We start from the raw sequence: 15790 nt of genomic DNA on the forward strand, positions 1-15790 counted from the left end.
GCCGGTGTCGACCCCGCGCGTCCTCGCCGTCCTCGGGGGGGAGCCTCCCCCTCACTCTTGGGCTCCCCTCGGGGAGGGTACCGGCTGTCCTTTCGGGTCTGGAAATGTCACCGGCAGTTTCTTGAGGAGCTGTCCCCGACTTCCGGGTCTTGAGTTCCCGGGGCTCTACTCAGTTTTAGCGGAAGACGCCAGGGGTCTTTGTCTAGACGGGCGACTCTTATCTGTATGATGACGCCTCCTGGCGATTTTCTTAGCACAGATTTTTCCTCCACGTTGGCAACTTCTCCCCGAGTAATTTCTCCCCGTCCCGCCCCCCCATGACCTCCACATTCCCAAACAGCTGCGCCACCCTTGCGGAGTTGCTGAAGGGCGGCACCAGCCGTCGAGCCCTTGCCTCTTAATAGCTGAACATTTTCCTTCTAGAAACCAGGGCTCTTCTGATTCAGTTGGTCCTGTTCTCCCCGGCCCCCAGCCGCCAGTGCTACCGATTAGACTGGGTGTGGAAGGAAGAGGTAGTAAGCACACCCTAAAATCGGAGTTCCATTTTGGCTTTTTTAGAGAATGTTGATCTATGGATGAGCTAAGTGGAAGGGCATGGGAACGAAAAGGTACAAAGGAAAGCTGTTCTGGAAAACCGGGGAGAGGAACTTGCCGGGACATGGAAGAAGAAATGACAAAATGTGATCTCGCTCCGGTTTGGAACTTTTTCATGCTGCCTTGGTTTTGGAAAAATCCAGGTCGGTAGACTGGGCTGACGCAACAGGACCACAGAAAGCTGGGAATACTTTGCAGGTTTTTGAAATGAGTGACCTCATTCCTCCCAAAGCTGTGCATTTAGTGCGTGCTCCCCGCTTAGGTGACCAGCCTTTGCTGTAATTGAGTCTTGCTTCCAGGTTTCTTAAAAAGCTAACTTGTATTACACCTGATTTCAGAAATGTATGGATTTTCATCATTGTTATGTTTGACTTACTCTCCATCAAACCCACGACAATTTGAAAGCCTTCTCTGTTCAAGTCACAAAGAAACAGAAGTCTTCAATTGCTACTGTGAAGGAACTTACAATCTGATCAAGAAAATAAGTCCATGGAGAGTTGACAAGAAAAATATAAATAATTTAGAATAGCAGTAGAAAACGTTTTAGGATAAATGGATTATTAATTTCCAAGATAATTGTCTACATTTACCCTAAGAATTCTGAAGGAAGTCACTTTAGGTTGGGGTCCTTCTCCATAAGGAAAGGCCTTAAGGACAGATGAGATTTGGAATATGGGTGTCTTAGTCCATCTGTGCTACATAACAAACACATGAGATGTATAATTTACAAAGAACAGAACATTATTTTCTCACAGTTCTGGAGTCTGAGAGGTCCAGCATCAAGGTGCTGGCATTCGGTGTCTGTTGAGGGGCTTTTTGCTGCATCCTCATGTGGCCGAGGGTAGGAGAACATAAAAAAGCTGAAGCTAGTTCCCTCCATTTCTTTTATTTATTTATTTTGAGTTGGAATCTCACTCTGTCGCCCAGGCTGGAGTACCATGGCACACTCATGGCCACTCCAGCGTCAACTTGCTGGGCTTCAGCGATCCTTCCACTTCTGCCTTCCAAGTAGCCAGAACTACAGGCGCACGCTACCACACCCAGCTAAATTTTTGATTTATTGTAGAGACGAGGTCTTACCAAGTTGCCCGGGCTGGTCTCGAACCTGCGGGCTCAGGGAATCCACTTGCCTCGGCCTCGCAAATTGCTGGGATTCAGGCTGAGCCACTGAGCCTGGCCCTCTCCAGCCCTTTTTATGAGGCACTAATCCATTCATGAGGGAATGTTTGAGGGAAGAGAATCCTGAAGGAAGAGGGTATGCTGTAATGAGTAGAGGCCTGAAGACTGAAGGTTTGGTGTGAGGTTTGTGAAGATGAACAGTCAGCAAAGAAGTCCATGGAGTCCATAAAGTAATAGAAGAAAAAGTAGGAAGACTAATCACCAGAAAAGGAAGGAGGCTGGGTGTTGTGGCTCACTCCTGTGATCCCAGCACTTTGGGAGGCCAAGCCAGGAGGATCACTTGAGGCCAGGAGTTTGAGGCCATCCCGGGCAATAGAGAGCCCATCTCTACAAAAAAATAAAAAAGATATCTAGGTGGTGGCATGCACCTGTAGTCCCAACTACTCAGGAGGCTGAGGCAGGAGGATCACTTGAGCCCAGGAATTCGAGGTTACAGGGAGCTGTGATCGCCCCAGTGCACTCTAGCCTGGGCAACAGAGTGAGACCCTGTCTCTTTTTTAAAAAGAAAAGGAAGGAGAAAGCGCGCAAGTGGTAGTCCTCAGGTGTTCATGCCATTGTGACCTCAAGAGGATCACTGCTAATTAGATGGTGGGATGAAATTTTGCCTCTCCTTGGGACTGAGCATAGGTATACATGTGGCAAGAAACCCTGGGACTGTCCGCACTCTTGACCCAGCACCTCTACACTGCACTCTGATGCCTCGTGAGTGGCACCGAGTGCAGAGTAAGGAGCGCTTCAAGTCCTAAGACATCCCCGCCTTTCTCCCCAAGCCTGGAGAGCACTGCCCTGGCTTTTGCTTGCACGTCTGACTTGGTTTTGTGCCCCCCTTTGCTTCCCTGCAGCCACAACAGCCGTCCCAAGAGAAGTTCTACAGCATGGCTGCCCAGATCAAGCTGTTGTTGGAGATTCCTGAGAAGATCTGGAGCTCCATGGAAGCCTCTCAGTTTCTCCATGCCACACGGCTCTACCTGCTTTGCTGCCACCTCCACAGCCTGCTCCGGCTGGATTCTTCTAGCTCCCGACACAGTCCCGTCCTCTCCCGGTTTCCTATTCTCATCCGGCAGGTGGCAGCAGCCAGCCATTTCCGGTAAGTGGGTCTGGCACAAAGAAGAACTAGTTCTCTGATGATGGCCAGGTTTCGCCACTACAGTAGCAGATTCCATAAGAGTCTGTCTTCTTTCCTTACTTGCCAAGGCTCTTTGTCCAAGAGGCTGAAAATGCCGTGTTGACCCGTGTCATCATTATTCTAGGTCAACTATACTGCACGAAAGCAAGATGCTGCTCAAATGCCAAGCCGTGTCTGACCAAGCTGTAGCGGAGGCCCTGTGCTCCATAATGCTATTGGAAGAGAGTTCTCCTCGCCAAGCCCTCACAGACTTCCTGTTGGCCAGAAAGGCAACTATTCAGAAACTTCTCAATCAGCCACACCATGGTGGGTGTGACTTCTCTCCTGCATTTGGTCCTTAAATGTGGGATGGAGAAGGGTGAGCTGAGGGAGACTGAAGTCTCTAGAGTGTCTTTCATGTTTAACTCTACAAAAGGAAACTGTTTAAAAGAGAATGGTTTCTTCTTGTAGGTGCTGGTATCAAGGCTCAGATTTGCTCGTTAGTGGAGTTGCTGGCCACCACTCTGAACCAAGCTCATGCCCTTTTCTACACTTTGCCAGAAGGTCTGCTGCCAGATCCATCCCTGCCATGTGGCTTGCTCTTCTCGACTCTAGAGACCATCACAAGCCAGCATCCTGCCGGTGAGCTTTTAGCCGACTTTTTTTTAGTTTGATTCAACTGATACTGAGTCTCTGTCTATCACGTATCAGCCAGCTCCTGTGTTAGGCTCTGGACAAATATGGATCCCTTCTGCGTGGAGGTCACAGTTTAGTGGTAGAGGCAAATATTGACTTCACGAATATGCAAATATCTGTTTAATGTCAATATTGGACATTGCTATAAAGGCAAATAACGCATTGCCTTGTGAACATTGAATAGAGGGAACTCACTAAGGTCAGAGAAGGTTTCCTTGGAGAAGTGATTTTTTAAAAAATTTTTTTTTATTTTTTTGAGTTGGAGTCTCACTCTGTCGCCCAGACTGGAGTGCAATGGCCGCTCCCGGCCACCGCAGCCTCGACCTGCTGGGCTCCGGCGATCCTTCCGCCTCAGCCTTCCGAGTAGCTGGAAGTACAGGCGCGTGCTACCACGCCCGGGTAATTTTTTGATTTATTGTAGAGATGAGGTCTTGCCAAGTTGCCCAGGCGGGTCTCGAACCCGCAGGCTCAGGCAATCCATTCACCTCAGTCTCCCAAGGTGCGGGATTACAGGCTGAGCCACCGAGCTTGGCTGGAGAAGTGATATTTAAATGGAAGGATGGAGGCTGAGTAGGAGTTTGTCAAGAAGAAGGCAAGGAAGAGGGCTCCAGGCAAAGGGAAGAGGCTGTGCAAAGATTCCAAGGCCAGGAGGAACTGTAAGAGAGTCCATGAGTTTGAGGGGTATTGGATGAGGGGGAGAGTAGCAAGAGAAGAGCCTAGAGTTGTGGCTGAGGGCCAGAGCGCCCAGCCTTCAGGGCCAGGCTAAGGAGCTTGAACTTTATCCAAAGACCGATGGATAACCTTCTGGAACCTTCTAGGCTTGGTATGGTCCCTCTGCTGTATGGCCCCACGCATCATATACTTTTATTTGGAAGCATTTATCCCACTTGGAATGAAATAAATGCATTTGGCTTTTATGTGGCTATAGATCCCCAGGGGGCAAGAGTGGATGCCGAGAACTCACTTAGGAGGCTGTTGCCACGATACAGGTGTCAGAAGCTGGGGACTTGGGTTTGGAGGGAGCAGCAGAGATGGAGTTAACTGGACAACTTGGATGTCTGTGCAGGCGGAAAGGATTTGGTGATGGATTGGCTATATAGGGTGTAGGGAGGGAGGTGTCCAAGGGACCTAGAAAAGGAGGCTGTGTGAAGGGGCTGCCGATGGTTCCCTTTGAGTGTTGCGTTGGAGACGCCTGAGACCTTGGAATGGGACTGTGGAGTGGGCACGTGCCTGCAGGCCTGCAGCAGTGGGAGGTCTGGCTAGAGAGAGACACCATGGTACATCTGTGTGTGGCTGTGGGAGTGGCTGACATCGTCAGTAAGGAAAGAAATGAAAGAGGACTGTGACGTAGAGAACTCCAGAAATCCAAGGTCAAGTGGGGGCACCAGCCAAACCAGCTCAGGAGTTACAGCCAAGGAAGGACACTGATACGGTACGGTGATCGCCAAGCGGTCTTTTCCAGAGAGAGCTGTGCATTCTGGGTCTCATCTGGCTTACCTTATCTTTCCATTAGGGCACCACCTCCTTGTGCTTTGGTTTCCCTCTAGGTGCTGACGCCTAATACTTTGTCTCTCTCAGAAAGGTGAGTATCAGCTGACTTGTCATGCATTGTAACGATACAAGGGACTGTGGAAGGGCCCTGTGTTTTGAACTCCAGAGGGTACCCTGTACTCAGAACACAGCAAATAGTGCCTCCCAGAGTTGCACAGTGCAAGCCTGTGCCCTTCTTGGTGGGTCACCTCTGAAGAGCCACAAATGACTCGATAATCAGGATGAATGACTGTCGATTCTTCTTTTAGATCTACAAGGAAGTGGGAAGATGGTGAGGAAAGGGAAGCCATTCCCTTTTACTTCTTGACAACTTAAATTCTACTTTTAAAATCCCAGGTCCTCCACAGCACTTATTTCTTTTTTCTATTCGTTTTGACCAATTTTTTCCTCCTGACCTTTGCCATTCTTCTCAGCCAACAGGGTGACTGGAGTCATAGGGAAACTGCCACACTCCCTGATGAGAGGAGCCCTAGACATATTCTACACTTTCTTTTCCTCCCTGTTTTTGGAGTCCAGTTTGACCTTTCCAAAGAAAAGCTAGATGATGCTTGGAAATTTTTTCCAGGTCCATGTTTTCATTTGCTGTTCAAAGAGTGACCAAGATTGTGTCTCACTTGACCTCCACTTTAGGAAGGGGCATCAGTGTCCTGCAGGGAGAGATGAAACTCTGTGGCTGGTTCAAACATCTGCCGGCATCCGTCGTCGACTTCCAGCCAGCACGCCGAACTCTTGCACATCCCATCAGCCAGGAGTACCTGAAGGATACGCTGCAGAAGTGGATCCACATGTAAGTGGCCAGAAGGCGCCTTCCCTGGGGGGGGGGGGGTCCTGCCTCCTGGATGACGTACTGTGTGGAGACCACTTGCTGTGGCCCATTACCACCTTGGTAGCCACTTAGCACCCACTGCAGGAGAACCAAGAAAGAATTTCTTTTAGAAGGTTATGAGGAGGGTCTTAAATTATCTTTATGTAAGAGTTCTGCAAGTCCTAAGCTTTTATTTAATGCATTGGTTTTTGAAGCTATTCCATGGGGCTCTAGACTTCTTTATATCCTCAGGGAATCAGGCATAGGCCTGGTGAGACTGGCAGCAGACTGCACACCCCACTCCAGCCAGAAATGCTGTGTTGATTTAGATCTGTAAACGGTCTGAGATATACAGATAGGAACTCGGGATAAGAGTCTTCAAATGGAATCCTGCCGTTTTTTCTAATAAAGATGTGAAAACCATGTGTTTAGTGGAGCCCTGGAAATTGACTTTGTTGCAGGTGTAATGAAGACATTAAAAATGGGATCAGCAACCTGCTTATGTACGTGAAGAGCATGAAAGGGCTCGCAGGGATCCGCGATGCCATGTGGGAGTTACTTACCAATGAGTCCACCAATCACAGCTGGGATGTGATATGTCGGCGGCTGCTGGAGAAGCCGCTCTTGTTCTGGGAGGACATGATGCAGCAGCTGTTCCTTGACCGGTTGCAGGTGAGACTGTTTCAGGCCAGTCTGAGTATGGTGTGCTGTCTTGGGAGACTCCTGTCATTCCCCAAGTACATTCTTTCCCTGCTTATTAACAGGGACCTGGAGTCTAGAGCTGAACGACACCAGGCCTGTCAGTTGGTTGGCAAAGGCGCCCCTGTCTGTCAGTAAAGTCTCCTTTGTTCTCTGCCAACACTATGTCAGCTTTCTGAATATAGTGGGAAACTCTCTGAACGCTAGGAGAAAGCTGCCATCTGTACACTTGTTTTGAGATTTCCTTAGAGGAACAGTGAGTAGAACTCTCCTCTCATTCTCTTTTAGACTCTGACAAAAGAAGGCTTTGACTCCATCTCCAGTAGCTCCAAAGAGCTCCTGGTTTCAGCTTTGCAGGAACTTGAAAGCAGTTCTGGCAACTCCACTTCAAGTAAGCACGTTCACTTTGAGCACAATATGGCTCTCTTCCTCTGGTCTGAGAGTCCTAACGACCTGCCTTCCGACGCTGCCTGGGTCAACGTGGCAAACCGGAGTCAGTTTGCCAGTAGTGGCCTCTCCATGAAAGCTCAAGCCATCAGCCCTTGTGTACAGAACTTCTGCTCTGCTCTGGATTCCAAGCTGAAGGTGAAGCTGGATGATCTCCTGGCCTACCTCCCCTCTGATGACTCATCACCATCCAAGGATGTTTCTCCCACACAGGCTAAGAACTCTGCCTTTGACAGGTTCGCAGATGCCAGGACCGTGCAAGAGCTGCTGCGGACCCACTCTGTGGCATGCATCAAGCACATCATGGACTGCATCTGCGCAGAGCTGCAAAGCATTGAGGCAGCCGTGCAGGGACAACAGGATATCCTCAATAGTGTCAAGCTGCACTCAGTTCTTTTCATGGCCAGACTCTGCCAGTCCCTGGGAGAGCTGTGCCCCCATCTGAAGCAATGCATCTTGGGAAAATCGGGGAGCACTGAGAAACCAGCAAGGGAGTCTAGGGCTCTGAGAAAACAGGGCAAGGCCAAAGCTCAGGAAGTCATTCCTACACAGGCCAAGTGGCAGGAAGTTAAAGAAGTGCTCCTGCAGCAGAGTGTGACAGGCTACCGTGTCTGGAGCGCAGCGGTTTTGAAAGTGAGTGACACAACTGCTTCCAATCCCCATTTTATCTCACTTTTACCACATTCCAGTCTGGCCAACCTCAGGAAGGTCCTTCAGTCGTTAGGGCAAACTGTTCTTATTTCATAGAGCTCCTTCCACTTTGTCTCTGCCAGAAGGCTCAGTGAAAACATTTCCATAAATTTTTAGCCGACATTTTGTAGATAGAAAACCTGCACCTTTTCTGTCCATCAGATAAGAATGAAAGACTTTCTGCCTGGACAAGGGTCTACATTTTTCCTGCTCTTCAGCCTAAATACCATGTTCCCTGTAGTCTCCACTTATATCTTAAGAGGTGGCATTTGACATTTATAGGGTAGGTAGCAAGCAGACTCCCACTGCTACATCCCCACTTAGCCACAAAAGTGCCACGTGCCACTCACCAGCACACACATCACCTGAGCAGTTTGGGCTCTCAAGATCACGCAGGTAGTTTTATACAAACTCTACAAGGGTCTGAATGGCTTATATGGATACTGCCTTTTATTGCCAGGTTTTGATTCATGGATTCACCCAGTCATTACTTTTAGATGATGCTGGCTCAGTCCTGGCCACAGCCACCAACTGGGATGAGCTGGAAATTCAGGAGGAGACAGAGTCTGGCAGCAGCATCACATCCAAGATCCGACTTCCTGTGCAGGTGAGCAAGTCCCACTGTAGTGGGGACCATGGGTTGGAAAAGGGAAAAAATTGCTCTGTGGAGAAGAAAAATGATTTTAGAAAATCATTCAACATACAACCTCTGAGGAATAGTGGAAATTAATCTTTATAACTTTCCACTGTGGGGCAGAGCAGATGTAGGACCAAGTAAATGGCAGACTGAGAAGTCAGTTATAGTTCTTTCCTTTTGTGCTAATTGGAAAACCACTTACCTAAAGTGAAAACAGCAGTGTTAAACACTGCCAGGCCAACCTCAGATCACAGAGGGGATGACAGTGAATTGCACTTGGCAGGTCTGTATTTGTTAAATGGTCTACCTGTACGAGGGCTTGATTGGAGAGGTCAAGGTCCTGGCATATAGTCCTTGTAAGGATGAATGGTTTCACTTTTACTGTATGTCATTTAATTGGTGCAAGTTGGCAACGCAACATTCCTTTGTTCTTTTAGCCATCCTGGTATGTACAGTCCTTCCTGTTTAGCCTATGCCAGGAAATTAATCGGATTGGAGGCCATGCCTTGCCAAAAGTGACACTGCAGGAGATGCTAAAAAGCTGTATGGTTCAAGTGGTAGCTGCCTATGAGAAACTTTCAGAAGAAAAACAGATTAAGGTAAGTATTTGAGTATTTCCCATTAAAAACAGACACACAAAAATAGAAACCTTAGCTATTGGGCAACTCACATCAAGGATTCAAACTGTTAGGGATCACCCAGCCCAGGCATTGGGTGCTGTAAAAATGCCATATGGTAGTAGGCGTGGCTCCCAGGTCTGCAAGTTTAATTGCACCTATTCTTAAAGGTCAGGCAGATCTTCACTAAGCAGGCAGTTCCTTGCAAATGGAAAGGACAAACGCTTTGAAATAAAAAAGGCCTGGCTCCAACCCCAGTGCTGCCACTTGCTCACTGGGCAAATCATTAACCTGCTCCTCGGGATCAAATGTGATCATGTAGAAAAGCTGCTGAGTTCACTTCCTCTCCTGTGAAATGGAGACTTTCCACACCGCACCCACCTCAGGGGTGACTGTGAGGAGTTAAGAACAGCTGCGGGGTGCAGTGTGTGGCACACAGAGGTACTCACTGAAGGGAGTTCTCATCTCCCACCCTTCACAACCCTCTTACCTTCTGTGAAGCATCCTGCCCTTGGTGTATACGCCCATTTCATTAGTAACATTTCATTTTTTTATTTTTATTTTTTTGAGTTGGAGCCTCACTCTGTCGCCCAGACTGGAGTGCAGTGGCCGCTCCCGGCCACCGCAGCCTCAACCTGCTGGGCTCCGGCGATCCTTCCGCCTCAGCCTTCCGCCTCAGCCTTCCGAGTAGCCGGAAGGCTACCACGCCCAGCTACCACGCCCGGCTGATTTTTTGATTTATTGCAGAGATGAAGTCTCGCTGCCCAGGTGGGTCTCAAACCCACGGGCTCAGGCAATCCACTCACCTCAGCCTCCCAAAGGCGCGGGATTACAGGCTGAGCCACCGAGCCCGGCTTAGTAACATTTCTAAGGGACTCATCCTGGCTTTGGAAAGAATTCAGTTGTCTTCTCTCGTGAACTTCCTCAAAATACCTCTCTTCATGCAGGAAGCCCCATTGCTTTAAAATGATCACTTACAGTACCTGAGGCATTTCATTAAGGGCTGGGTTTCCCTGCTGTTAGGTTTTTAGTTCTGTATAAGATCAAGATGGTAACATAGCCTGTCTTCTGTTGTTGCGTGATTAAACTGGCCATGAGTATCAAAAGCATCTGCTTCTGAAATAGCAAGCTGCAACTCAACCAAAACATGAAGCTGTTTATTATGCTCACATAACAAGTCATCTCTCTTCATGGGTGGGGCCCGGGAACTCATTTGCAGAAAGAAGGTGCATTTCCAGTAACCCAGAACCGGGCGCTGCAGTTGCTTTACGATCTGCGGTATCTCAACATTGTTCTGACAACCAAGGCTGAAGAGGTGAAGAGCGGCCGAAGCAAGCCGGACGCCAGGTGTCGTATCCTTTCTATTGAGCTGTCCCAGGGCGGTCTCTCCCAAACGCGAACACCGCCTTTGCCGGGAAGCCACCCAAAACAAGAGTCAGCCTCTTACTGCACATTCATTGTTTGTTTTAAACAGGAAGTGTTCATATTAGCAGCAAGTTGAATGGTGGCCACCTGCTGGATAAATTCCATGCTCAGGCGAAGTAGGTGGACTCTCCTTCCTTGCTTGAGTCAGCCTAGCAGCTGCTGAGTATCCTTTGAGCCTCTAATGCCCTCCTTAGAGACAGAACACGGGGAAGGAGTGGACTTCACTTAGTCATGTCTTGTTTTGAGGATTACATAGGCACTATCGTCAGCGGCAAGTGTCCCAAGCCAGCAACTAAGTAGGAAAAAAGCCAGTTTCAGGATTTCTACATCATTAAAATGCTGTTAGATTGTTTTTGATCCTGAAAAGCGAATGATGCTGCTCATCCTTTTTCCAGGATTGAGAGCGTGACTGACCGGCTGGAAGTACTCATCGATCCATTTGACCTGGATGTTTTCACACCGCACCTAAATAGCAACCTTAATCGCCTGGTGCAGCGAACTTCTGTGAGTCACGGCAAAGAGGCTCAAATTACAAAATTAAACTGCTCCAGCACTTAATACTCTAGGATGCAGCGTTGGGAGGGGGGTAAAGCACAGACAGTTAAGTGTGGTTAGATGGGCTGAAAGAGGGTTAAGATCTCACAACACAGAGCAACCATGGATCTGACCCCTTTAGTTGTGGATAAGGATTATTTCAGTTTTATTCAGGCCTCAGAAAGAGGAATAAAAGAACTCCATGACTATAAGAGTCTGACCTGTGGGCAGTGACAAAAATGAGTTCTGAAGCATTAACACTCAAAAGAACATTACCCAAAACAATGGTTAGAACTAAAGTAGTGATTGGCCAGGCACGGTGGGTCACACCTTTAGTCCCAGCACTTTGGGAGGCCAAGGCAGGAGGATCACTTGAACCCAGGAGTTCAAGACTACCCTGGGCAACATAGCGAGACCTCATCTCTTCAAAAAATTTTAAAAAATTAGTTGGGTGTGGTGGCATGGGCCTGTTGTCCCAGCTTCTCAGGAGGCTGAAGCAGAAAAGATCGCCTGAGCCCAGGAGGTTGAGGCTGCAGTGAACTGTGATCATGCCACTGGCACTCCAGCCTGGGTGGGAGTGAGAGTGAGACTCCAACTCAGAATAAGAAAAATAATAATAAAAGGAGTATTTGGTTACTAGTAAAGCAGCAGTCTTCTCTTTTACCTGGACAGTATAACCCAGCATTTTTTTGTGCCCCGCTTCTTGTCTGCCAGGTTCTGTTTGGATTGGTTACTGGCACAGAGAATCAGTTCAGCCCCCGGAGCAGTACATTCAACTCCCAAGAACCCCATAACATACTGCCACTGGCATCAAGTCATATCAGGTAAATGCTTCTAAGAGGCTTGTGTTGGGCCTGAAGCTGCCTGTTCTACTGAAACGCTTTCCTCTTGTCTCGAAGGTTTGGACTTCTCCCCCTGAGCATGACAAGCACTCGAAAGGCTAAGTCAACCAGCAGAAACGTGGAAACAAAAGCCCAGGTTAGTGACCAGAGCAAGAGCCTCATCCCTGTTGATCCTGTCCCCATCTCCCGCCAAGCCACCCCATCGGTTCCCTTTTAAAGAACTGATAAAGAACTGAATGACAAAATGCACTAATGCTGCTTTTAATGGCGGCGCAACAGAGAAGTACAAGGTTTCACTAGCTTGAGCTGAAGGGTTCAAAAGATGCCCATCGACGCTACCAAGTAGCCTCCTAACAGAAATGTACCTCAGGCTGCCAAGGCTGTAGAAAACATCTAGAAAGGGTGGAGATGCTCTTGAATTTAGTAGGGTCAGAGTTCCCTGCTAACCTGGTGCTCTGATTGTACTTATGTGGAAAAAATTCTTTTAGTTCTGATGATGGTTTCATCTTCCCTATATTTTAATTGGGTGGGAAATAAAAGGTGTTTTTTACATTTTTTGTTAATACACATTTTGTTTCGGTAGGATGCCATCCGTTAAGCCTGCAGGAGTCCTCCTGGGTATTTCTGAATTGTGTTGTGTACACGTGTGTTTGAGAGCGCAAACAGCTTGCCTTCTTACAGCATTTAGTTGTTTGCTTTACTGTTAGACAAAATATTAGCAGTGTGCCCTTTCCATATTCCCTGCCACTTAGCCCATTAAGATCCAAAGTCCTAGTTAAAAATTTGATTTTAAAACCTGGGAGATGGTAGTTTAAAAAAAAAAAGAAAAGGAAAAAAGCTCTTGCAAAGAACCACCCATTACCTAGGCATGGCCTATGCTGTAACTTCCCCCAAAACACTGAGTTTCCACTCCAGGTGACTGGCCTTTCAATTCTGCCCATACCAGAGGAACAGACTATGGAAAGGAGGTGCCTCTGTTTACCCTTTTCCTAGGACAATCCTCATTTTCAAATTGGAGTTCTTCACATAGTAAAATCTCATGCTATCCCTGTGTCGTCTTCAACCTCGACAAACAGCAAGTTCGCTGGGTGCGCATCTCTGCTTGTGTGTGCCGTGTGGACTCCGCATGGCTTGGCGTAGAGGGCGAGCAGGCAGGAGGGCTCTGATCAACTCTAAGGCACTTTCCTCTACATCCAATGGCAGGTTGTCCCCCCGGCCTGCTCCGAAGCTGGTGACCCGATGCTTCCTGGCTCCTTGTTCAGACAGCTCGTCAGTGAGGAGGATGACACGTCGGCGCCTTCACTATTCAAACTTGGCTGGCTCTCTAGTATGACTAAGTAATGTGGAACATGTCCATCTCTCTCTAAATAAACACTACTGCCTTCTCTCTTCTAAAGGTGCCTCTGCTCATCTGCTTACAAGCCACACCGACCTTTCCAGTAGCGCTGATGGAATGTGGCCCCTGGTTCCTGTCAGGGGTTACCTGAAGCACAGGGTTCATCCTTGTCCAGTGGCTTCACAATACTTGTTGCTTACATCAGGTAGCTTACACCTTATCAGCCTTCGAAACACCTTAGTCACTGACACTACAGGATGGAACTGTTGATGAGCTCATGTGAGCTGCTGATGTAACATGTCTGTAAGACGAAAAGTCATTACATAGTTCCTCACTTTCAGAACTGTGCAGGGTTTTCTACTAAAGTCTGAGGTGCAGACTCTGGAGGAATGTTGATACAGAAATTAGCTGGGTGCACAAGAGTCTAAACGACACTCTTCCTGGAAATACAAATATATAACAAAGAGTGGAGACTGTTAAGAGGGAGGGTGCTTCCCTGCACAGTCCATATGGGATCTGATTGTTCCCTTACAGAGGAGAGAGTACTTTCAATAGAACATCTACATGCTAAGAGGTAGTATGGCAGTTAATTTCAGTGCAAGACTGAATCAAGCTTTCTATAGTTTGGGAAAAAAAGTATGTTTTTTTTCATGGAAACTAGATACTTCACTAGTTTATTGAATTTAAAAAATTGAAGATCCCGCATTTTTAAAAGGCCCTTTTACATAGAATTTCTAATTGACAGAATTGAAAATCGGTCTGAATGGGACACACTATGGATTCAACACACAGATGAGATTTTCTCATACCACTACCTTGACATGGATTTGATACCCTCCCTCAAAAGAATTCTATAAAAAATTGCTTCAAAGCCCCTTGGAAATTGCAATAGTGCAGCAAAACCACAAGTAAACAACTGCCTGTTAACCTGTTATTTCAAATATAGACTGAAAAGCCAACAGGCATTTTTTTTGTGTGCAATTTTTTTAAAACAAGTCGTAAGTTGAAGTATCAAATCTGCACAGCGCTGTCCCTTCACAGAAGGCAAGAAACTGCCGGCACATCATGTCAGAGGCCGCCCTCGGTGCTGTAGGCTGTGGAAATGGGCCTCCCTCAGGGTCTGGTTGATGTGGAAGTAGGGGCCTTGGCACAGTGCGGACTGCTCACGCACAGGCTGGGGGGTGTTGGGGCTGGATCCGGCCACGGTCTGGCTGAAGCTGCCTTCTAGCCCGCTGGCCCTGTCTGGGCTGTTGATGCTGCTGCTGCTGCTGCCGCCGCTGTCACTGCCCGAAGACTGGAAGGAAGAAGAAATGGGATCAGGCTATTTTGTTGAAGAGCTCTACTGTGTTCTAATGTACGCTATCCTAGAGTAAGAGCAGCCTTCCGGTTCAGCTTGAGGATGAAGACATCCTGGGCTCGGCGGTTCACAAAGTTACATTCGCCTAAGACATTTCATTCCATTCTCACAACAACCGTGTGTCAGGCCAAGTGGGATGTCCCGTCCCCATTACACAGCCCTGGGAGATGGGTGGGTCTAGATTCAAGCACAGGCCATCCGACTCCACAGCTCTTCAACTGCCTCTGAATTCCGTGACACACCTCTGCCTGCTTTTACCACTCATTTCAGTAATTTCCACTCACAGAAGTTCTCTACTTCCAAGGAAATGTATCAGTCATTGGTAGAGAGTATGAAAAAGGTGTTCTCAACAAGATGGCTTCTGGGCACAAGATTAAAAACTAAAAATCACTACCAATTTTGTGATCGTTATCTCATCATGGACACGAAATGGAATGTGTGACTGCAGGACACATACCCTAAAAGGACTTCACCACACTTCCCGTATCTCAGGTTGGCATTTCTGCAGTTCACATACATGTGTGTACGTGAGCGTGCCTAATTTTTTTTATAACGTAAACAGCATAACTTGGTGTGTTAGTCATCTTGGAGAAGCTACTCAAAGATCACTGATAAGAGTCAGTTGCAGAATTTCCTGTCATCCAACACTAGAATTCTCAAAAGGGAAGGGAATGGTAAGGATCCACTTCAGAATTATATTTTACAATCTTAATATTGCATTTCTAATAGATGATGGCCCTGATACGTCCATTAGCAATACCTTCTCATAACTCAACATATTGTAGTAATTAATGATTATCTGGTGTATAATTTTTTTAAACCTAGCCCTTTGAAACATCTAAATTTATGTTCCCTTAGACAAAGACATTGTTCTAAAATGTATGCTTACAACTATGTAAAGTCTACACATCAGAAAAAAGAACAGAAAGAAACAGACCACAGTAGAATGGAAGGATTATAGTTGCTTGTTTTTTTTCTACCCTTTACTGTAGCTTTTTTACATGTGGTTATTACGTGTTTTCATTATAAAAATAAGAATTTAAATGTTTCCAGATATATACTTTTTTTTTTTAGTTGGAGTCTCACTGTCACGCAGACTGGAGTGCAGTGCAGTGGCCGCTCCCGGCCACCGCAGCCTTGACCTGCTGGCCTCCGGCGATCCTTCCGCTTCAGCCTTCCAAGTACCTGGAACTACAGGCACACGCTACCACACCTGGCTGATTTTTGATTTATTGTAGAGATGAGGTCTCACCAAGTTGCCCAGGCGGGTCTTGAA

At 47.4% G+C, this 15790-nt stretch overlaps 2 protein-coding genes across 4 annotated transcripts in view; one reads left to right on the forward strand and one right to left on the reverse strand.

The window, feature by feature from the left end:
• The first annotated feature begins 2613 nt into the window (after positions 1–2613).
• COG1 (component of oligomeric golgi complex 1) lies at positions 2614–13217 on the forward strand. 2 transcript variants are annotated; one of them, XM_021711625.1, is made up of 13 exons: positions 2614–2860; positions 3024–3205; positions 3350–3520; positions 5756–5912; positions 6392–6602; positions 6918–7709; positions 8227–8373; positions 8841–9002; positions 10240–10367; positions 10841–10949; positions 11694–11803; positions 11879–11957; positions 12405–13217. In XM_021711625.1, the coding sequence occupies exons 1-13, from the start codon at positions 2649–2651 to the stop codon at positions 12417–12419; spliced, it is 2475 nt and encodes an 824-aa protein (XP_021567300.1). In that variant the 5' UTR covers positions 2614–2648; the 3' UTR covers positions 12420–13217. The 2 variants fall into 2 exon arrangements, with proteins under 2 accessions (XP_021567300.1, XP_008054802.2); XM_008056611.2 differs by having other exon boundaries at positions 13025–13217.
• The window catches only part of FAM104A (family with sequence similarity 104 member A), a 20247-nt gene continuing 16523 nt past the window's right edge, over positions 12067–15790 (reverse strand). For both annotated transcript variants that reach the window (XM_008056610.2, XM_008056609.2), the window contains one exon: positions 12067–14451. In XM_008056610.2, coding sequence (XP_008054801.1) covers positions 14221–14451 — 231 coding nt within the window. In that variant the 3' untranslated portion in view covers positions 12067–14220. The remainder of the gene's footprint in view (positions 14452–15790) is intronic.

Source organism: Carlito syrichta, unplaced genomic scaffold, assembly GCF_000164805.1.
Source record: "Carlito syrichta isolate Samal-C Ts95f unplaced genomic scaffold, Tarsius_syrichta-2.0.1 Scaffold302417, whole genome shotgun sequence".
NCBI lineage: Eukaryota > Metazoa > Chordata > Mammalia > Primates > Tarsiidae > Carlito > Carlito syrichta.